Source organism: Cavia porcellus, unplaced genomic scaffold (genome assembly GCF_034190915.1).
Source record: "Cavia porcellus strain 051 isolate PalLab524CR breed Dunkin Hartley unplaced genomic scaffold, mCavPor4.1 scaffold_22, whole genome shotgun sequence".
Classification (NCBI taxonomy): Eukaryota; Metazoa; Chordata; class Mammalia; order Rodentia; family Caviidae; genus Cavia; species Cavia porcellus.
The window spans coordinates 21,517,992-21,541,078 of record NW_026947505.1 but is presented as its reverse complement, the minus strand read 5'-3'; the positions used below and the strand labels follow the sequence as shown (position 1 = coordinate 21,541,078).

Genomic DNA, 23,087 nt, shown 5'->3' with positions numbered 1-23,087 from the left:
AGGCATACTTATCCACTGGGCTCATGCTACTGAATGTGATTTAATAATATATTACCTTCCAGGTAGAAAACATTTACAAATTCCACTAAACATCTGGAAAACACTATTATTTGCATACAGCACAGTTCACCAATAATCTAATATGCCTGATTGGTTTTTTCTTCTCTTTGTGTCAGGAAAGGATTTAAAATGTTGCAAGTTATTCTGTGGCAAACATGTTAATCATATATTTTTCTTTGTGATGTGTTTTTTGGAGCTATTCCCAAGACTTAATAAGGCGTGATGTCTGAGTCACTCCATTTTTTTTGTTTTATTTCTGTGTTCGCGTATAAAACATCAGCTTTGATAGATGTTTGCAGACCATGACATGGAGCTATTTCCTTATGATTCATGCAGTAAAAAGACTTGATTATAGCTTCACAATCCAAGTTATCTTTGGAAAAGGAAATCCTTAGCCTTCTTTTGTTAAAAGTTTATTTTATTTAGAGTATCTTGTTTCCCTAAGAAAGTATGAATCTAAATGTGTATATAGCTTGATTTTATTGTGTCCTTTCTCTACAGCTATAATCCTTATCTATTTTTAGCTCTTAACCTAATCCTTTGAGTACACATGCCAAAAATCATCGTTATAATTCCATATCTTGTTCTCCTGTTTCATTAACATCTCTTAATTTTGTCATAAAAAATAAGTAGCAGACCTTATCTGTGTCAGATCCGTGAACAGTTTTTGACTACATCTTGATAGGTTTCAGGGCATGTGCTGACTTAATTGAGAATGTTGCATGGTTTAATCAGAAAAAGGATCTTTTTGTCTACCCTCATTGTGCTGAGCGTTGGTGTAGCTGAGGAAGACAGATACCATACAATAAAGGGGACTGGCTCCAAGTCTGCAAAAGACAGAAAAAAAGGTGTTGCCTTTTGGTTTGGGGGCTTTTGTTTGTTTATTCGCTTCTGTTCATTAGGAAGTAGGGCTGTGATCATGCCTTTTACGAAATTCTGGAGAGGTTTAAAGAAATGAGAATTTGGGACCAAATTCTCAGTTCATTTACAAAACAAAGGCAACTTTGAGTGGAGGGATCTTACAACAGGTGACCCTGTACTGAAGAGTCGGTGATGATGAGTGTGAAGGAAAATGCAGCAGGATTTGGCACTGTATTAGCCACTCCATGATTTGAGCTCTCCTAATTGTCTTTCTGTGGAACTCAGTAATTTATCACGTGTAGAGGGTGCCGAGGGACATGGAGACCAGAAATGGACAGTGTGTCAAAATAGGCAGTATTGGAAAAAGCAGGGGAGGCTTGTTTAGATGAATGTAATTTTCAATGCCAGTAACATACAGACACGAGTTAATTTATCAAGTTGCTATAAAGACCCAACCTCCATATGGTTCCTTTCATTTTCTTTTACTTTCTAATTTCAAAAGAAACATAATGCATCCCAGGCATAAATTCAGGTAATAAAGGGAGTACATAGAATAAAAAGGGAAGCTTCCCTTGTACTGCCCTCCACATTATATGCCCTTCTCCGGAGGTAACCAGAATTCCCAGTTGGATGTGTAACCTTTCCAAACAGAGCCACAGGCACATGCTCCGTCCCTGTGAGCACGTGCAGACCACCACATCCGTGCAGCTGCTCCTGCTGCTCACCCTGCTGTCTCCGGAGCGCTTACCGCACTGTGCATGCAAGATGCGTATATGTCTTAATGGCACATTAGATCTCTGTTTCAGCTTCTTTTTGGGATGAGTTTGCTATGCTAGATACTTAACCCTTCGTAAGCTTTAGCACTGACAAGACAGAGTGGCAAAGCCATTGAGCGTCACCCTCAAGTGTTTCCACTCCTGTGATAACTCAGACCTACTGGCTGTGTTGCTTATATATTAAGTTGAATCACAGTCAGGGTTATCTTTTTACATGCAAATCTCCCAATCCTTTTCACTTATTCATGTGTGTTTTCATCTTGAAAGATAGTCTATATTGTCTTTTCACATTCCCCTGTATAGACACCGAGTGCATTTATAAGTGAGGCTGGGGAAGAGGCAAAGTACTAAGCTGATACACCCACCTCTGCACATAGATTTGCACTCCGATAACATTTTTGAATAACTATGATTCTCTGAGCATTGTGTTTGGTGCACTACTTATTTTGACCATCCAATAATTATAGAGTTGGTATTATTTCCGTCTTCATAGGGAAAACTGAGACATAGAGGATCATATGCTTATTAAAGCCACATAGTTAAATAGTAACAGAGTTCAATTTGAGCTGAACTCTTCCTATGTCCCAAGCATGCTGCCACCCTCTCAGTGGGTGTAGACACATCCTAATATTCATCAGTGTAACTTTAATTCTTTCTCTGGCTATTAAAAAGAGTAATTTATTGTCATATTTTAAAAAATGTTTCTTTTGTTTTTGTTCTTTCTCATTTTATGCCAAAAGGAAAGGAAGGAAGGAAGGAAGGAAGGAAGGAAGGAAGGAAGGAAGGAAGGAAGGAAGGAAGGAAGGAAGAGAGGGAGGGAGGGAGAGAGGGAAGGAGGGAGGGAGAGCGGGAGAAGAAGAGGAAAAGGAGGAGAAGAGAGGAGAGGAGAGGAGAGGAGAGGAGAGGAGAGGAGAGGAGAGGAGAGGAGAGGAGAGGAGAGGAGAGGAGAGGAGAGAGGAGAAGAAAAGACAGAGAGAGAGAGATCCATGCAATTTTTTTCTCTTCTATGATAGGATTGGGAAAAATGTGAGAAAGGAGTAGCTGATTCTCTGGAGAAGCTAAAAAATTTCAAAAGGAAGCTTTCTCAACCTCTACCAGATCACCATGAGGAACTCCATGCAGAGCAGATGCGGTGCAAGGTAAGGGACAGAGTGGAGGCGTCCTCACGCCCTCATCACCTGTCTGTGTGCCTCTGCTGGGACAGTGCCTGTGAAAGCATAATCCAGCAAACCCATGTGACTGTCTACTGGTAGACACAGGATCCTAAGGGTTACAACAGACAGCTTTTGGGTGAAATTGCTTTGCTGATTCATTACATTGATAAAACTATAGTCTAGTTTATGGATCACCCAGAGGAAGTAAATGAAAATTTAAAGTGCAGCATAAAATATACTTAAAAGCTGAGACAAAAGAAATAAAAGCATGCACACTGGGAGTTATTCTATCAGAAGAGTCACATTTACAAATCAGAATAACATTTGGCAGCCTGATAGAAGAATCTGCCTGTAGTAGCCCTTGGGGAACATGCCCTGCCCATCAGCCCTATCTGCAAAGATAGCAGGAAAAATAGCTGATCTCAGTTGAACACATGGTGTCACCAAATCCTTAAATTACTCAGGACTGTGGCTACTTAAAGATTATAATCAGTGTGTCTAAGCATACTTGGAAGCAAATCGGTGCTAATACTGACCACTCCCTGCATTCTGAGGTCAGGATGCCCAAATGGATTTAGTAGCTGTAGGATTTATTATTGTGTTCATACCTATGTAGCCAAGTAGAGACCTGACCAGCAGTCAGGTGAGCAAAGTACCTTTATAAATGGTTTTCTTTCAAATTGTACATCTTTGTAGTCCCTAATCATTTACTACTATAGTGTTAACTCTGGTTAAAATGTTATGCTTACTTAAATGTCCTCGATTTAACCAAAAGTTCTCTGCTTTACCTTGACTAAGAAGTTATAAGTATTTAAAAGAGAGATACTGTCAGCAAAATCCTAGACATTGTGAAAAACATAGATATGAGAATTTTTCCTTTAGTACTAAAATTCAAAGATAATTTTTGAAACTTGAAAAAAAGCCAAGTTAGGAAAAATGAAAAAAAAGGATATATAATATATCGTGGATGGTGAGTGAAATTTTATGTGAAGGTTAAAAAGTTTATGTTAGCCTATGATCATAAATTTAGAAGAAAAATATTAGAAAAAATATTCTGAAAAAGAGGAAGGGGATTTATCAGTCTCCGTCCTTGTGCTGGTAACTATACCAGTATTGTTTTAGTGGATGACATTCACATGCACTCATAAGGACTTTCTGTTACATTCTTTTTGCAGAAGAGAGAACTAGAGCTTCTAGAGTTTGAGTTTAAGAGTATAACTCTTTTCAGAGTTAGCAATTGTCAGTGTTGCCTGAATCTAAAATTTATATTTTAAACATGTCCACTTACCTAGTTGACAGTTTGAGCCAGTCGGTTTCTGGTTACAGTTTTTGTCTTTTTTAATCCATACATCAAAAATGATGTTTGAGCTAGGGGTAGAATTTAGTACAATAATAGGAAAATCTCTACATTGTTATAACAACTTTGTATCTCTAAATATAAACAAAAATATTGCATTTTAATCCACCTGGATGGTGGTCTTTTAGCCAGATACTATAACCATGGGACCTCATTTTTCATGTCCCAGAATACTTGACAATTACCCTGTTTTTCAGTTTGTAGATTAAAAGAAGGCATTTCCATCTAGGTCTCTGCCACTCTTCCCCAAACCACCCTTATCAGCAAAACAAAGTAATTACCTAGGAAATTCAGGATAAAGCCTTGTTTACCTAAATTGCCCGGAAAGTTAGCTGCAAACAGTACCTTTAATTACTTTTGCCCTTAGAAATTTGTCTCCTGTGTGAAGAGACAAAAGGAGATGGAATAAACCCTGCAAAATTCTCTATTCATACATTAAATTAGCTGGAATCTAAAAACAACAGTTGGCAGAGAATAAAAGTTGCACAAATTGCAAAACTGGTCAAAGCATTGTAAAAACTAATGTCGACTCATTTGAATATTGTTAAAGGTGATTTTTTTCTCAAATCACTTTCCACACAAAATCTTTTTTCTCTTAACTTAAATCTCTGATAGTGCAGAAAATGTAGTCAATTATTTTAAATTTAATAGTAACAGTACTAAATCACTATTACACATATATATCACCAAATGTAGCAATTCATTATTTGAAAATGCAAGTTAAAGTTTGGAAATTTTTCTTTAAAATATTCATTACTGTGATTGCTAACTAAACAAAAAGAAAAGAATAGGCATAAATATGTTTAAGATAAAGAAGATAATTCAGCAATGAAACTTTAGTTCAGGAAAAACCATCAACAAAAAGATCAGTGAGATGACAAATAAATGGTAGGGGAGATTCTGCAAGCCGCCCCTCTCATTTCATTAGAAGGCTTTGATATTTATCAGATTAGATGGGAAACAAATAAAGCAGATAACAAGTTAGGTGCTCAAATAGAGTGGGATAGAAAGAGAATTGTATCCAGAGGGAATTTCAAAAACCCCTGTGAAGTTGTTCACAGTCTATGTGCATGAAGATTCAGGATTCTTTTTTAAATTTGAATATAGGAATTAGAAAATGCAGTTGGGAGCTGGACAGATGACTTAACAGAGCTGACACTGCTGAGGGGGACCCTCGCCGCCTACATCAGTGCCGATGACATCTCCATCCTTAACGAACGCATAGAGCTTCTGCAGAGGCAGTGGGAAGAGCTGTGCCACCAGGTAAGACAAGTTCTGAGCCTGGAAATGCTCATGAGGATGGAAACTGGAAAGTGACAGACTGACCCATGTTTAGACGCACCCCATAACTCATACTGCCTTTGTGGGCAAAGGAAAAATCTTGGGGTTTTTTTCAGCTTATTTCAGATTAAGACACCTGTATCTTAACATTGTATTTTGGATGCATCCACACTGGATTCTTTTCCTTTCTCTTTCACAGGCTGCTATAATATTTTTAAGAGGAAACACATTGGTGTGTCTCACAGGTGTGGTTTTTCGCTAAGTAGATATCGGTGGTGTTTTCAATAAGCATGCAAAGAAATACTGTTTGATTTGAACTTGTAACTATGTGGTTTTGTACAGGGAACCACTATTGCTCCTCTTGACTCACCATGTCTTTTTCCTAGTTATTCACAGTTGTTCAACATTGTTAACCATAGTTTTTTGGTTTATTAAGTATCTTTTTGTATGCACAATATCTTAGAAGAGAGCCTATATCAGGCTTTGAGTATTCTAAAATTACTGAAAAAAAATATAATGTACCCTGTCCTTTGCGGGAATGACTTAAAAATGAAATCCTTATAACAATAGTTGAATGAGTTGCCACTGACTTTTTGCAATGTATTGATCAGTTTTGCAATTTATGCAACTCTTGTTCTTCACCAACCATTGTTTTTGAATTTCAGATAATTTGATGTACAAAGAGAATTTCATAGGATTTATTCCCTTTCTTTTTGTCTCTTAACACAGGAGACAAATTTCCCAAAGCAAACTTGAAAGTGAAATAAGGCAGTAAGAAGGCTTCCTAGACAAAGAAAACTATGAGTAGGAAAGCATAACATACAATGAAAACAGAATCATGTATTAAGTTATTTTATAATGTTGTAAAGGAAAGATCTTACCGTGATATATAAGTGGGACATATTTAGTGGGTACCAATAATGGCAAATCATCACAGCATTGTTCATTACCCATGTAAACTGTGCATCCAGCTTTCTTAATTTTGAATTAAGAAATTAATCAGCATACTAGATAAAAGGAAGTTAGCCAAGATCCATTTCTGTAGCTAACTGGTGCCTACAAAGACTTAAGCAAGATAGCACTCAGAACCTGGCTTTTGTTTCCTTAACAAACCTACATGACCGTCCCTACTCAAGACCCTTCCTAGCTGGGCCGACAGCCTCTTCCCTCGTGATTTCCTGACACATGTTCTTTCCTACCACCTCTTGCTTTTGAAACACTGTGCTTCCAGTATTTGCTTGGCCCTGAGAATTCCCCCTCTCCTTTTCAGTCTGTACCATCATGTGGCACACTACTATTCTTTTTTTGAATGCTTATGATCTGATTCCAAGAGTACAAGTCCATTCAGATACAAAGACCATTTTCTTGTATGGCCATTGCCTAGAACAGCTAAATGTTTAATATGTGTTGTTAATTATTAAAACCAATACATCACTGTAATGTCTTTCTACATATATTTCTCTAAGGAAAAAATAGTAATGATATTTTTAGTGTTTTAGAGGTTAAGAGGATTATTATTGTTAAATACTCTTTAATCGGTAAAACTTGTCATATAACAGTGCCAAGAAAGTATTCTTATTACTGATTCTTAAACGTGTATTATAAAACTGCCCAGTAAATTTAGATACACATAGGAATGGTCTGTATGAAAGCACACTTTGGAAGTTACTATTGATTATAATACTCTGTGACGAATTACTGCCTTGCACCTATGAAAAGACTGAGCAGACAGAGGAAGCTGATAGAATATACAGTGTTTCTAGACTCCTTCTACAAAAGCTCAAGTGTCCTAAGGAGAGAAGCTAAGGCACACACACACCCCATACTATTTCAGTGTATATTAAATTATTTAAAACCAGTGAGAGTTTAGCCATGGGTTTGGCTGAGGTACCAATATAATCCTCAGTATAATTCTCAAGAAGAGATGTAGACCAGTGTCTAGTTCTTGAGCAGTTTCCGGTGGACTTGTATCGAGTATGAAACCACAACAGGAAGTGAACCTGTGCCCACTTTTCACTGTAAAAGTCAAAAGCTTCAGTCGAATACAGCGTTATCCTGCTAAGGAGCAAGTAGCCTGTTGTTTTCCTCCCAAAGTAGTTGATAAGAACTCAGGAGCTGCCGAACCACAGTGAGAACAAGGAGGGTGGGCTGTAAGTACTTGTCACAAAGAAAGGGTAAATGCATCAAAGGATCTTGCTTTCTAATAGACTCCTTACGTGATTTGTTGTGCCTGGGTATGGCCAAGGGTTATGTTTGCTTTTATTTGTTTTACTTTATCAGACTGTGTATAATTCTCTTTGAAATATAGACATATAACATCTCGGAAATTGCTTGTCATTTGGAGTTGTTTTTCAAAGTGTCAGGGTAAAAATACTTGAAGTATAAAAGGATGTACTTCCTGTGCAGCTGTCGCAGACTTTGCAGGATGTGCAGCAGATTTGTGCCCTTAAGAAAATGTAAATATGTGTGGAGCCTAATGAGCAATTTGAGAGTTTTGATGGAATCTAAAGAAAGAGCTAATTTGTATGTATGTAACCTAAATATTAGACACATAAATAAAAACAAACGATAGATCTTGCTTACAATTTTTTTTGTTGAAAAGCTTGTGGTCTGGGTTTGCACCCAGAGCTCATAACCTATCTTTTTCTTCGATTGTCTCTGAACTGAAAGCAAAATTTCATGGTGAGTGATAAGGAATAGAAATATATTTTTCAGGCCTGGAATTTAGCTCAGTGGCATAAGCGCCTACCTGGTGAGTGCGAGGTTGTGAGTTCAATCCCCAGTACCAACGAAAACAAAAAGAAAAGGAGAGAGAGAAACAAGGAAATATAGTTTCAAGTTGCTCATGGGAGATACTGAATCCATGGGTGCAAAGAAGGAAAAAAATGATGCATAATAGTAATACTAACTAACAACAGCAGCACAATGCTGTCTTCAACGTGGACCCATCCCTCTCGTGAGTGATTTTCATGTTTGTGTTGTACTGTCAGCCTGCTGTATCCTAGTATACAGGCGAGACTTGAAACGTGGAAGAACATTATTAAACACAGAAAACATCTGTGTAAGGAATTGAGGAAGAACATAAGATTAATTTGCAAGCCAAGAGATTAAGGCTTAGAGAATGTGAGTAACCTTTCCTTGGTCCTGTCACCACTAAATGACAGAGTCTGACCTTAAGTCTCACCTACATCACGATATTTTATCAAATGTTGTGTGGCCATCTGTACCAAACACTTGAGTTTTGCCAGGCCCACTTTTACTCACCATAAAGAGATGTCTCAAATTTGTCTCTCTCGTTGGCTCTGCAGTAGGGATAATAATGTATAACTCTCAAAGTAACAGACAGCATGTTTATTATGGAGTCCTCCTCCTTGCAAATATTGGTCAGAGTGACAGTAATATTGATTCTTAGGTCCTGACCAACCTTTGAGGGGAAACTGCTCAGAGCCAGAGAAATTCATCCTAAGTCTAAAGGCAGGGGTTTCTAACCTGTTCTGAGAAAACAGTTGCCAACATCAAAATGCAGTTTCCTCTTACAATGCCAATTGAGCTAGAATCTTAACTATAGCAGTCCTGAGGCTGGTGCTATGTGATTAAACCCAAAAAGTCACATCCACCAGAAAGTTCACAATCTTGGCATTCCAGCAGATCTGAGCCACTCTACTTTGAGTCAGAAAGGCGAGGAGTATAAACCATCCTGCTCTTCAGTACCATCCTGTGGGGTTTACAGTAGGTGAAATGTGTTTGCAGAACTTTATAACCTGTATTTTCTTTTTTTTTTTTTTTTAATTTTTTTTTTTTGTCTTTTTCCTTTTTATCGGTACCAGGGATCGAACTCACGACTGCCTGCTTGCAAGGCAGGCGCTTATGCCGCTGAGCTAAATCCCCAGCCCAATAACCTGTATTTTCTTAGCTTTCTTTATTCCTATCAGTCTTTAATCCAGGTGAGTGTACTGCCCTTTGACTGTTCTGTACTATTTTGCCCCAAAGAAAATTTAATGATAAACCAAATTATATTAATGGGAAGATATTTAATGTACTCATCAGTAACACCTTATTCAGTGATTTTTTAATTTTAAATGACTATACTTATTGGAAAAGTATGAGTTTTTTAATGGTGAAATTTCACAAATTCTTCCTATCAGTCTTTAATCCAGGTGAGTGTACTGCCCTTTGACTGTTCTGTACTATTTTGCCCCAAAGAAAATTTAATGATAAACCAAATTATATTAATGGGAAGATATTTAATGTACTCATCAGTAACACCTTATTCAGTGATTTTTTAATTTTAAATGACTATACTTATTGGAAAAGTATGAGTTTTTTAATGGTGAAATTTCACAAATTCTGGTGGCTCACTATATGGAAAGCTCAAATTTCCAGAACTGATCATCAGACAGATAAACAGGAACATGGCTAATTCTAAAATGTTTTCTCAGGTACAGAATCATGAACATTCAGGATTGTATGGGACTGGAAATATTGTCTGCCTAATTATTAACAGAACCAATACTAAAAAGAATTTAAAGCCAGGAAGTGTATCACACTTTTGAAATATTTTCATTTTCATCTAAAAAAAAATTCATTAACTAGGGATTTAGCGTTGCAGCATAAGCACCTGCCTGGCAAACACAAAGTCGCAAGTATGATCACCGACACACACACACACACACACACACACACACACACACACACACACACACAAGAGATTCATTTAAAGTACACAAAAAGTAAATGAATTAATAGATTTTGGAATGAGTGCTTTAAAACAAAATGTGGCAAAAATGTTAATTATTTTAAGGTGTAAGGCATATGTCTGGGTTGGTTAGCTTACTTTAGATTTTTATTTGTTTTGAAGTTTTTCCATTATAAAATGTTGCGACGAGACATGAGATCTAGAAGTATGTGTTAATGCTGTTGAACCAACAGTGGAACGTAGCATTAATAGATCAGTATGGAAGGCCATCTTCGAAGTTTCTTACAACTCATCATTCGGGTTTGCTAATGTGTAGTTTGGCATCACTAGAAACAGTCCTTGTGAACATCACAGAAACAAGAGTATTATGAAATCATAAGCTTAGATTCTTAGCAATTATTCTCTAGACCTAAAGAAACAAGCTCATTGTCTGTGATATATAAAGCACACGTCAAACTCAATAATAAAAAAAAGCTCAACTTTTAATGAGGGAAGGGAATTAACTTGATAGATTCTACAAAGAATATATATGAGGTATGATTTAAAAATTCAATGAACATTTAAATTTTTAAAAATCTTACAGTAGGAGTCACATTAACATTAATCCCCTTCAGAATCCTCCCCCTCACTTGAACAACCTATTCCACCATTCTTTCCACTTTCCAAAGTAGCTTCTTTCCTGAGTGTCTGTAGCTATTCTCTTATGACTGGCTCCATGCTTTGAATGGATGTAAAACACTTGTCTTTTCAAGGCCGTTGATCTTGGGGAAGAGATAAAAGTTGTATGGTGCCACATCCAGTGTGCAGGTAGATAAAGACATACCATAGTTTTCTTACAAGCCTGCTTTTCTGTTGAGTGGCACTCAGTGGCAGCATTTGCCATATTTTTGATCACATCATGTGAAGATATTAAAGAACACTGCCAGAACTGCTTCAGAAAGTGACAAAAATGATGGGGTAAATATATTTGAACTGAGGCATATTTTGAAGGGGATTAATGGCAGTGTGTCTTTTACTGTAATAATGTTTTTAATGTAAACATTTACTATATATTTTGAGCATACCTCTTACAAATGGCCATGAAACATAAATTTGTCAACATCATGTTATGAAAGTCGTTACGAAAATGCCCATCAAAACCACAGTAAGACAGCACGACATTCTCACTAGCATGGCCGTAACCAAAAAAAAAAAAAAAAAAAAAAAAAAAAGCAATAATAAGTACAGAAAAGGGTGAAGAAAAATTGAACTGCACTGCTGGTGAAATTGTAAGATGCTGCTACTGTTTGGAAAACATCTATAATCCAGCAGCTATACTTCTAGGTATATATCGAGAAATGAAACCATGTCCATTTGTGCCTGTAGGTTTGTAACCACATTATTCATAGTATACCAAAATCAGATGGCCAGTTCTGTATTTCAGGCAGCAGTGGCCTCAAGGGATGCACAACCCTTGCTCGTTTTAGTCCAGCCAGCATCAGCATCAGCATCAGCATCATTATCCTTGTGCATATTCTCCCACTTTCCAGGTCTCCTTAAGGCGACAGCAAGTAGGTGAAAGACTGAATGAATGGGCAGTCTTCAGTGAAAAGAACAAGGAGCTCTGTGAGTGGCTGACCCAGATGGAAAGCAAAGTTTCCCAGAATGGAGACATCCTCATTGAGGAAATGATAGAGAAGCTCAAGAAGGTGAGTATGCCTGGTGGCTCAGGTTTCCATGCTACAGAATGCTTTGGTATCCTTCCACCTGGCACAGGAGATGGTTTTACAGTTACTGTCTTGTCAAAAGAACGCTATATTTATTTAGTTTAATTTTTAAAATGAGAAATAGGATTGCATGAGAAGGCCCACTTTATATACAAATATATAGAATACTTTCAATTTGTGATGAAATACATTATCTGCTATCTTTGAGCAGGAATCATTTGCATCAGTTTTCTCTTATTTTGCTTTTCTGTTTTTAAAGAGACAAAAAAATCACTAGAGAGGAGCTAAAAGAAAAGTGTTACTAGGGTAAATTAACTGAAATTTTCTCTGTAAAACATGGTCTATAGTCCATCAATATTAATGAAAGACTTTGTTGAGAATTTTGGTCTCCTGTTACTTTTTGAGTTAAATACAAATTTTAAAATTTTATATATGCATTTGGAGCCAGATATTTTTCATATCCATATAGGACTGATCAAATTGAGTATCATTTGGAAATATTTTGATAATTTCATTAAAGTTTCCACATTATTTTTGAACAAAGAATCAATTTGGTGTCATTTTAGTTTGTTTTTGGTTAGTACCTATCACCATCTGATGTAGGGTGTGCTTTTCATATTTACTCCCTTGGCATCTATGTAGAATGGAAGCCCCATGGGGCAGCAAGGGCCCCTGAAGCCTGGACTTTGTCTTCTTCATTGCTAGCTCCCTACATCCAGAGTAGTGCTCAACTTCTTTTAAGAATTCAGAACTTCTAGAAGGGGAATAGCTTTGACCCAGCTTCCCCTTCTAGATCTCTTTCCAACAACGTTAAAGTCATCATATTACACTAGCACATACATACCCATGTGTTTAGTGGCAAAATTCATATTAGCTAAATCTTGGAAGCAGCCTATACATCCATCAACACCTGAGTAGACAAATAAAATGTATTTACACACAATGGAGTAATACTCTGCCATAAAGATAGATTTAAGTCACTTGTAAGAAAATGGATGCAACTTGAAACAATGTTAAGTGAAATAAATCAGACACACAAGCTTAAATAGTACATGCTTTCTCCAGTATGAGAAACCTAAATTATAAATAAGAGCAAAATAAAAGATAGGTAACAGGAAATAAGAAGATAAATCTTTTCAAATGGGAAGATCAAGAGATGAAGAAAGGAGAAAGGGAGGAAGGAAGGAAGGAAGGAAGGAAGAAGATGAAAAAAGGAATTAAGATGTGTTGCATACCAAATCCTCACAAGAATGTGGAAAGCATGTATTGCAAACATGTTCTAATAAAAAAATTTAAAAGAACTTTTTACTTTGCTTTTATTGAATGCATGAATTGTGGTTTTATTCATTTGGAAAAGAAATAGAAATGGTTATATCGTAAGCTTTTTGTGAACTATTTCTACAAGGATTGATTTTAAATATATCACCAGATTAGAGATTGAACAATAAAATATAGTTTCCCACCATTAAGGCCTTCATTTTGTATCTATGTGTTTCTGTTGTTTTAATGACCTTGTTAAGTAACAGAAGGCATCTCCTTATCCCTCCAAGAATATCTGCATAAAATTAATCTGAGCTGAATGTGGTGACGCACATCTGTAATCCTATCACTCTGAGAGGGAGATTCAGGAGAGTTGCCAGTTTGAACCGTGAACCAAGCCTGAGCAAGTTAGTAGTTTGAAAGACTCCCAAAATTAAAGTTGGGGGAGTGATGGCCAGAAATGGAGCTCAGTGCAAAGGCCATAGGTTCAATTCTCATACCACAATCAATCAATGAATCATTTTTGAAAGACTTAATCCAGACTAGTGTGAAAATAATAGTCACACACTAGTAATGCATTCTTGTGCACATGGACTGATTTTCACATGGTGTTCCTCATGCCCAATTACTTCCAATCAGTGGAAAACTATAATTACCATGTTTCTAGAGAAGTTGAATGAATGCATTAAGAATACACTTTTTGACCTCTGTGATTGCTATTTATTATGCAGGATTACCAAGAGGAAATTGCTGTTGCCCAGGAGAACAAAATACAGCTCCAGCAAATGGGAGAACGACTTGCCAAAGCCAGCCACGAGACCAAAGCATCTGAGATTGAGTACAAGCTAGGAAAGGTCAATGACCGCTGGCAGCATCTCCTGGATCTCATCGCAGCCAGGTAGAAAAGGACCCCGCTCATTAGTACACCTGCATGCAGAACTCCAAAGGCTTTTCAGCCTCCCCCTTTTATTTTAGCTAAAAATAACCTCATAAATTACTTCCTTCCTGTGTTATCCCACCATTTTGAAAAGCGTTCATGTTGTTCTCACAAAGCACACTTTCATTAACTTTAAAATTCTACCTGGTTTGTAAATCTCTTGTTATTTGCATGTAACTGAGAGGGAAAGAGTCATATGCAAATAATACCCATTCTCAGGAGAAGGTTCTTTATTTCAGGACTTCATGGGAAAGCAGTCTCCATAGGGAAGAGAGAGAAACTGCTTGTCTACTCTAGCAAACAAAAAATGAAAAAAAGTGACATCATATCCTGTTATATTTTTGGTTAGCACATGTAAGACTAAAGCTGATAATTACCCCTCTACTTCATTATAAAAATAAGGTGCTTCACTGTTGTAATTTTGTGCTTAGCCTTAATAGTAACTTTGGTATTTCCTCAGATCTGAGAGGCACATTATATTCAGTCTCTATTGCAGATGCCAGTGTGAATCAAAGGGATTAAGAGTCAATTTAAAAAAATGAAGGTCTTTAGGAGCAATACAGATTCTGGTGTGATTGAAGGATGCACTGTCATTGGCTGTTAAAGGAGGGAATGACTAAGTAGATACTTGCTTGTAGGTGAACTTCACTTCATGTTGGAATGTAAGTTCCAAGAGATCAGGCAGCCTCATCCAGCTTACTAACTGGATCACAAGCTCAAGTGCCTGGGCTGGCAGTGGAACTTAGTGGTAGGATGCTCACCTAGCTTGTGCAAGGGCCTGGGTTTAATCTCTAGCACTGCAAATAATTACCAAAAATAGTATGGGATTGATAAATATCTCAAGGAATGAATGAATATTTATGTTAATAGTATATTTATGTAGATGTTCATCATCATGGCAGTTATGAGAGATAGAGTGTTACCAACACTCCTGATTTATACTCATTTGGGGGCTATCCCATAATATGCTTTAAAAATCTCAATCGTTTTCCTTAGCTGTCCTGTATACCTGAAATAGTGCCCTCTGTGTATATAGCATCACAATTCTGTATGCTGAGTTTGAAAACACTGTTTTCTTCTATAAGGAAGTCATGAGTCTCTAACTCAAGCTGAGATGATTTCTTTTAATAGTACTGAAACAAAAATGAAATGAATGTTTCTCAACTTTTTAAATGTTTAACAACAGCACTATACCAGTATTTCTTGAACCCTTCCTTTTTGCGAAGGGCCACACCGCAAGCATCACATACATGTTCTTACGCATTCACAGTGCCTTCTGAGGTGGGCATTTTCATTGCACCCATTTTGCCAGTGCACAGGTTGAAGCTCGAGCTTGTCCATGGTCACACACATGTTGAGTGGCAGAATTTGCACTTTGTCACTAGAACCTGTGATGTGAAGAACTATGTTCTCCCGCCTGGCAATTCTGTGGTTTCCCTTACCTGGTTAGAAAGAATGCAGTTCAATGAAATTTAGGCTCTGTGAATGATTTGGGCAATCTGATTTTTCAATCCTCTGTTCGTAAAGAACTTACAATCTGATGGCAACTGCTGGACTCCTGAGAATGCCGTGATAGAGGCCCTGTCCCCAAGGGAGCACAGATTTGCAAAGCAGTTGAGTAAACTAGGGAGCTCAGTGCTCTGGTACATAAGGAGATAAAATGTACATCTCAGCTGAAATTATTCAACAATCAGACATAGGAAGGCTTAGAATCCCAAAGCTGTATTCATTCCCACATCTCAGTCACTAACAGATTTGTATCTCAGAGGGAGAAATCGAAGTCTATTGTACTGTAAATACCTTTTTTCTAGCAAGATGTCCCATTTAGTAAATACCCTCTGGATGTTTTGTCAGATTCTGATCATGAATTGGCTTGGATGTCCATGAAATCCAGTAAAACCCATTAAGTTTCCTTTATAATGTTAGTGACTCAATGGTATGGATAATGGGGATGTACTACATCAGTGATATTTTTAACAAGATTTAGCGTAATGTAACTGGAAGCAGCTGGCTTAGTGTAGGCCCAGCTATTAGCCAACATTACATGGGACTGTGCCATTTTTCCTCAAAACTGTGTATATTTGTAGTATGTCTATATATGGCTTTTCAAGTAAACATTTCCTAGACGTTATTTAATTTGCTTTCTGAAAAGACACATTAATAAGAATGAATCAATTGCATACATATAAAGTACACATGCTTTGCATTACAGTCACTTAGTTGCTTGTCTGTGTGCCAGTTTCTATAGAGCCTCATCATGTACAGAAAGAATTCCACCTCCAATTACCTCCTTCAGAATTAGATCGAATAACATACTGATCATTAATTTACCTTGGTGTTTAATGCCACATTGGATTCACAGTTTCTCTTTTGGCTTCTCCCAAGACACTTGGCTCCCACATTTGCTTTCCCTCTCCTTTTTACTGGGACACAGGCTGCACAAACTCTCCCACACCTGTCTTCAACTGTGGACTGCCAGCTGGGGTACTAAATTCAATGAGCCAGTCTCATCCAGGACTCCCCCCCTTCCAGCGTTTGTCCACAGTGATTCATTGAAGCAGATCATAACTTGGTGTGTACTTCTGGATATTTTTATATGTCTTAAATGCTTAGTAAAGAAAATTTGGAAACTCTTGAAATTCACACACATAAAAGTTAACTGGAGCCCATCAAGCAAATGAATAGACTTGAAAAATTATCTTAAAATAAACATGCTATATTTGTCCCCGACATCATTTTTTCTTTTCTTTTTTCCTTTTTCATTTTTCCATTACTTTCCCCTGTTTTCTCTTTATTTCTTTCTATCCTTCTTTCCTTCTCTTTTCTTTTTTTCTTGTTTTTTGTTCTTTTTATAACAAGGTCTCTCTACATAGCCCATACTGTCCTTGAATTCAGTCTTCATGAACTCCTAAGCACCAGGATTACTTACATCATTGTTTTTAACAGGACAAACATTTTGAATACATGAAGGAAAGACTAATATTTCCTCATTATTGTTCATACTCAAATAGCTACCCAAGGTACAGCCCAAGCACTCACCCACAGCTCAGCTTTGCCCTCCTCCCTTCCCAAACAACCTGTGTTAGTTCTACTTACAACACTGAGCTGACTGATTGAACTGAAGAAAAGGAGAAGTTGCTCCATTTTTCTACTATAATTTGCTGTTCTTGTGGAAGTTTGGCTCGTTACTTTGTATGTGAATCATTTGTCTTTTTCAAGTAGCCTTTCCAGTGTCACAAACAGCCTGCAAGGAAAGTTGCCTGTCCTTCCAGAAGGGTGGGCATCTGCGGCTGGCATTATTTTTGATATCCTTTCTTTAGACCTGTAGCTGCCTCCTCTCTGCAGATTACACTGAGCTAGTTCCCCTTCTTACCCTCGTGGCCTACATTCCAGGAGATCAAGCCTGGCACATGTTAATGAATGTGGGTTTTATTTAGAAACATGACCACTTGTCACCGCTCAGTGTCATGTTATCAGGCAGAGACTACCACCATTTGTCTGGAGTGAGCATTTTCAAACTTCCCTACACAGAGAAGGGGAAACTTTCATCCCCACTCAGGATTTAGCCTTCTGCTCTGCAGATCCTAACTTTTGCAAGTGGAAGCTTCATGGTGGTGGTGGAGGACTTGCGTGCCCTGAGGATGGCAGAGGACGCCAGTGTGGATGCAGACCTCCCAGACTGCAACTGCGATATCACCAGGCAGGAATCTCCTTGAGTTTCTCCCATGGCGCATAGCTTTCAGGTTACGTAGGGTTACGGCATAGACACCGGAAGCTTTAATCCAGAATTTTTTGCATCATTCCGTGAGAATGATTAGTAGTAGACTGTGGGCCGTGGACTCTAAAAGAGTTATTTGTTCGTTTATTGTCTGGTTCATCTACTGAGCATATGCAGCTAGATGGAAAAGCTAATGGCCTTTATTATGACTTGGTATTTCGGTTGTCATATGAGGGTAATGGCTACGGAGAGAGGCTGACACACAGGAAGGAGATTTGGAAAAAGGCATTGCCTGCTATTTAAAGGATGGGCTTTTAGTCAAACTGAAATTCAGCCTTAGCTAGTACACAGCTCTATAGCTGAAAACTCTCTTTTTAATAAACAAGAATCAGATTTCAGAAGGCTGTAGAATTTTGTGTAAAGGCTACTTTTTGTTCATGTCTGTCAATTAATTTTGACCACTTGCTAATATAAATCTTATAAAATAGATGGGTTAATGTACAAATTTGTATCTAAAATAGTAACATTATGCAAATATTTACTTTTAAGATGTTTCCTGTTAGAATAACAGTAAGACAGAATTTTTCTTTTAATTTTTTAAAAATGGTTTTGTTTCATCATGTTATCCCCCAATGAATTCCTGTAAATGAATAGGGTTTCCAAATGGCACACTTGGTTCTATTATATTTAGTATTTAGGTTTCGTTTTGCTGGGGTTATAGATATACTGAATTAATTTGAAGGGAAGTAGTAATGCATGCATAAAATATTAGATAAAGAAATATATGTATTCATTCATACTCATTCAGGTGACAGTGTTGATATTCTGTAAATTGGATTAAAAGAATCCCTCCTAACAAAGGTGAGGTGACTGAGATACATATTGAACTATGAACAGAGAGCCATGAACTGCAAGAACTTAAACATATATTGAGCTTGTTTACCTCACACAGACATGTGACATCTGCAAGCATCTGTTCTGAATTATAATCCTGGATGCTACCAAAAAATAACACTTCTCAAACTTCTTACAATGATAGACAATTAAAATATTGTGACACTTTCCTTTCAAGAAATCACGGAGAAAAAATAATGGAGGCATTTATCCTATGATCCCTGACCTACAAATAGCAAGTTTAATAAGCCAGAGCAAGTATACACACACATCAGTTCCCCCAACAAACAAGGTAGTTTGCTGTTTGTAGTAAATGACAATTTTTAAAAAATGATAACGGAGAACGTCACTCCCACTGCCTTTACTAAATTTATACCTTAGGTTGAGAAAGGAACTTGTTCCTAATGGACTATATGAACAAGCATTTCCATGTCACAATGCCCTTGACGTATCGTACACTAACCACTCTGACTTGGAACTCATGCAATATTATTCGACATTATAAATCCTGTAATTTATTTTGCTGCTATGGACAGTCCAGTGGAACAGCGTTTATTCATGTTTTGTACCTTTTGATCAGATTTGTGAGTTTTGAACCAAGAAAACCAGTGAATGTTAGTACTTGACAAATAGACCATTTGCAAATGTTAAACCTAGAGGAAAGAAGTAGACACAATATCAATGTTTAATTGAAATGTTAAGTAGATAAAAATATTGTACTAACTATACTAATTATTTATGGTCAGTAAGCATTTAAATAATGTCCAAATTTGTGCAAAGCATTGAACTTAGCATGGCGGGGGAGGGAAAATCCAAATGTAGGAATTTATGGTTCCAACTTTTCAAAGAACTTAAGTTAGAGGAGGCCAACTTGTCCATAAATAAAACCAGGGAGTTAAAACAAGGATAGGGAGGAAGCAAGCACTCTGACCTCTAGTGAGCCTCAATAATATTATGAATTTGCAATAAAATTCCATTCCAAAGTATAGTCAGCATTCAGACCCTACCAAATCTGCAAACAGGAAGCTAGTCAAGTGGGAGAGGTTGCTGGGAGCACATTCTTACGGGAGTAAAATCAGGACAGACATCTCAATGTTATGTGCAAGTTTTCTGTCCTATCCCACAGGGACCACTGAGCATAGAGTGTCTTTTCAGTCAGGGACACTATATCCAAGGCTACATTAAATTCCAGGTTCATGTTCAGGCCGTAGTCATTCACAGAATGCACTCCCTGAGATTTGCACCCAGCAGCCCAAAACTGTCATTCATTGACTACTATCCAATTTTGTCTTATGAATGAGAGAAGTATGAGTGGATTGTACAATAAAGCTCTTGGAAATATTGCTCAAGGTGATTCCATGAAGTGTCTGAGAACCAGGTACAATTGTGCATGCAAAGCTAGTTAGAGCATTCTTATTTTGAATGAAATTACGAGTTATAGTAAACATGGAAACACAGTTCCACTCCTTATCAATATAATACATTTTAGAATGTGAATGTAATTCCTTTAAAATGCATTTTTCCTAAAATATTATATACATGAGTATTTTTGCAAACTGAAAATATCAACACACAGATATTATTAATTATAATTAATCAAAAAAGATGGTTATTATTAATACTTGACCATGATGAAAATAATTTTAAAAGCCACTACGTGATATTTCTTTGAGGAAAATCACAAGGAGGAAAAGCGATCATGTCATTGTATGATCACATTTTCATTTCAGAGAAAAATGGTTTATTGAAGCTGTAGTAGAAATGATATCAGTTATAAGGAACTTAAATCAAATTCTTCTAGGTACTTTGATTAGAAGGCATTCTTTGGAGCAGCAGCTCTTGATCAGGGAGATGTGTCAGAAGTGTCTGGAGTGGGGAGACAGAAGGCAGGTGGTTGACACAGGTGAGGTGAATGCACCCCAGGAGATTCTGTCTTTCATCCTAGGAATCACTTATTCAACCTCCTAGCAACACAGAGCCAGGAGACCTGTGACTCTGAGTAGGAGTCTCTACTCTCTGAGAACATTCTATCACAGATCCAGCTTTAAATATTTAACCTCCCTGTAGTCTTAAAAATAGCATGACTCGACATTTTACGATACCTCTCCATTTTGGCCAAAGTGACACTCATTATGCTGAGATAATTTTTGCTTTTCTGCTGTATACTACTATTAAGAGGAGTGCCAATGAGGTGAGCATGCTTCCAAAAACAAAAGGAGGACTCTTGGTCTAAAAGTGGAACTGCATTTTAAATAAGGGCTGGACCAGAAATCATTGATCACAGGCCATCATCACCATAACTCTTCTTTATTAGAGCAATCTGTGTTCTGTGTACATGCAACCATATCAGGCTTTCCACAAGGATTCATAACCAATATTTGCTATTACTTGATAATAACAGAGTTGAGAAATACTGCTATATCCCTCCCAAACACCTCCTTGTACCCTTCCCATAGTGGGAAAACTTTTGAGGACTGATTTATGTATCCTTGCTCTTGGGCCCTTGATGCCAGCCAATCTCTCCTGATCTTTGCCTCATCATCTATATTCACCTACAATTTTTCTCCTTTTTCTTTTGCCTTTGACTTCTTCCTTTCATCCTACAAACATAAGGCTATTCTAAGTAATAAGCTACATTAAGCAGAATAGATTATATTAAGCAAACATTTAGCTTTTCCTTGAGCTCAGATTATTTTGGAGATTCTAGGCCATATTTACTCACTTTCATTGCCTAATTTCTTAAAATAATTAACCACCTTCCTTCCCATAGTGCCTTACATAGGCTAAATGCATTGGACATATCTCTGCATACAGATTCTTTAAGCTGAATTGGGGCCTAAAAATTTTATTTACAGGCAGAAACCAGATGATTTTGGTACAGGTGGTTCAGATCACCAGCTAACATTCCTCCTTGAACCCCCCATCTTCAGGCTAGGTTACACTGTCCTTCCTTTTTTGCTATTCCTTCCATTTCTTTCTTTCCTTTTCTTAGTTGGATTCTTCCTTTTTTAACCAGCCTTTTATAATTCTTCATAGTCCACAGACTGGTGAGTTGACACTCATATACACTATAAACTTTATTTATGGGGCTTCAACTCTATGCCAACCAGCCTAAACTGATGGTATATAACTAAAATTCCCTTTTTTTGCTATGTTTGTATATCATATCCCAAATTAATCCCAAGGACTTGCCCATCCTCATGTAGTATCCAGTTGGTCACCCAAATGCGAAATGCATGATTTTCATCTTCTCTGGCCTCACCTTTTGTCAGTTACGAGCTTAACAATTCAGTCCTTGCCTCTCTTCCCACTGTTTCCCAAGAGCAGGCTTTTGATGTAAACTGCTGGATAATTTTGTTTGCTTCCTTGAACTGATTCCCACGACTTCTTTATGTCAAACTTGCATACTCAGAAATCAGAACTGATCTTATCATTTCTATCCTAATAAATCTCAGCAAAGCTCTTATTAGCCTTAAAACAGCATGAAAACCAAGCAGGTCCTTAACATCTTTATAATCCTACTCCAGCCTTCCCAGCCTTCTTCCTCCCGCTGTGTTTTCTCTCTCTTTGGCTTCTCTTTCCCCGTCTCTCTACCCCAACCTCAGCAGGCTGTGACACCATTTACCTCCTGTCTGTTTCCTTGCCCGAAGCCTTCTTTAGGGCTTGCGTCCATCTCTCAAGATCAGCTCACATGTTCCTGTTTCATTTTTCTTCCATCACAGTGTACACTTCTCAGTGGCAGGGATAAAACTTCAGTTGTTGCCATATTTCTGTCATTAGCACCATGTCTTCCCAGCACCATAAATGTTTATAAAAGGAACACAGAAAAAAACGAGTATTTCAGTGAAATATTACTGCAACATGGCCAGACAGAATTGATCACTCTCTAGTTATTAACCAGAGAATTGGCTCATTTCTTTAGTTAAGTTCTTACCGTGTCCTGTTATATTTCATTGTTTATATGTCCAGCTTTTCAGACAGATAGTAAGCTTCAGAAGAGAAAAAAGCATCTTATTTATGTCTGCATCTCAGCATCTCAGACCTAAGATGTTCGCATATGATTGTTAGATAAGTGACAATCTTACAGAAAGTGGATATTTGGTGGGGGGAGCTGTTTTGAATCATGATAATGCACTAAGCTAGGGCTGATAGTAGAAAACTGGGTGATTATAGACCTCATCTCTGTCCTCTGTTGCTTTTGATTCCAGTAGATCTTTGCTTACCCGTAACATGATCTTTATTGATCAGCTTTTCCATTGCTGGGGCAAAATCCTCAACACTCACAATTTAAGGAGGAGCGGGTCATTTTGGGTCATAGTTTTAGATGTTTCAGTCTGTGGTCAGCTGGCTCCAAGGTGAGAACCTTGTAGTGGAAGGGAGTTATAGA

At 37.4% G+C, this 23,087-nt stretch overlaps 1 protein-coding gene and 1 long non-coding RNA gene across 19 annotated transcripts in view; one reads left to right on the top strand and one right to left on the bottom strand.

The window, feature by feature from the left end:
• Syne1 (spectrin repeat containing nuclear envelope protein 1) overlaps positions 1–23,087 on the top strand; it is a 430,253-nt gene that overhangs the window by 367,953 nt on the left and 39,213 nt on the right. For 15 of the 17 annotated variants that reach the window (XM_063233318.1, XM_023564552.2, XM_013151061.3 and 12 more), the window contains 4 exons: positions 2,711–2,836; positions 5,316–5,471; positions 11,715–11,873; positions 13,883–14,049. In XM_063233318.1, coding sequence (XP_063089388.1) covers positions 2,711–2,836; positions 5,316–5,471; positions 11,715–11,873; positions 13,883–14,049 — 608 coding nt within the window. Of the gene's footprint in view, positions 1–2,710; positions 2,837–5,315; positions 5,472–11,714; positions 11,874–13,882; positions 14,050–17,581; positions 17,789–23,087 lie in introns of those variants that run through there. The other 2 variants (XM_023564557.2, XM_013151064.3) reach the window with 2 other exon arrangements.
• Positions 10,650–17,475, bottom strand: LOC134472165 (uncharacterized). Of its 2 annotated transcripts, none has more exons than XR_010042048.1 (2): positions 17,185–17,475; positions 10,650–15,728 (listed from the first exon to the last, which is right to left on the bottom strand). It is a non-coding gene; the product is annotated as an uncharacterized LOC134472165 (long non-coding RNA). The 2 variants fall into 2 exon arrangements; XR_010042047.1 differs by having other exon boundaries at positions 10,650–15,530.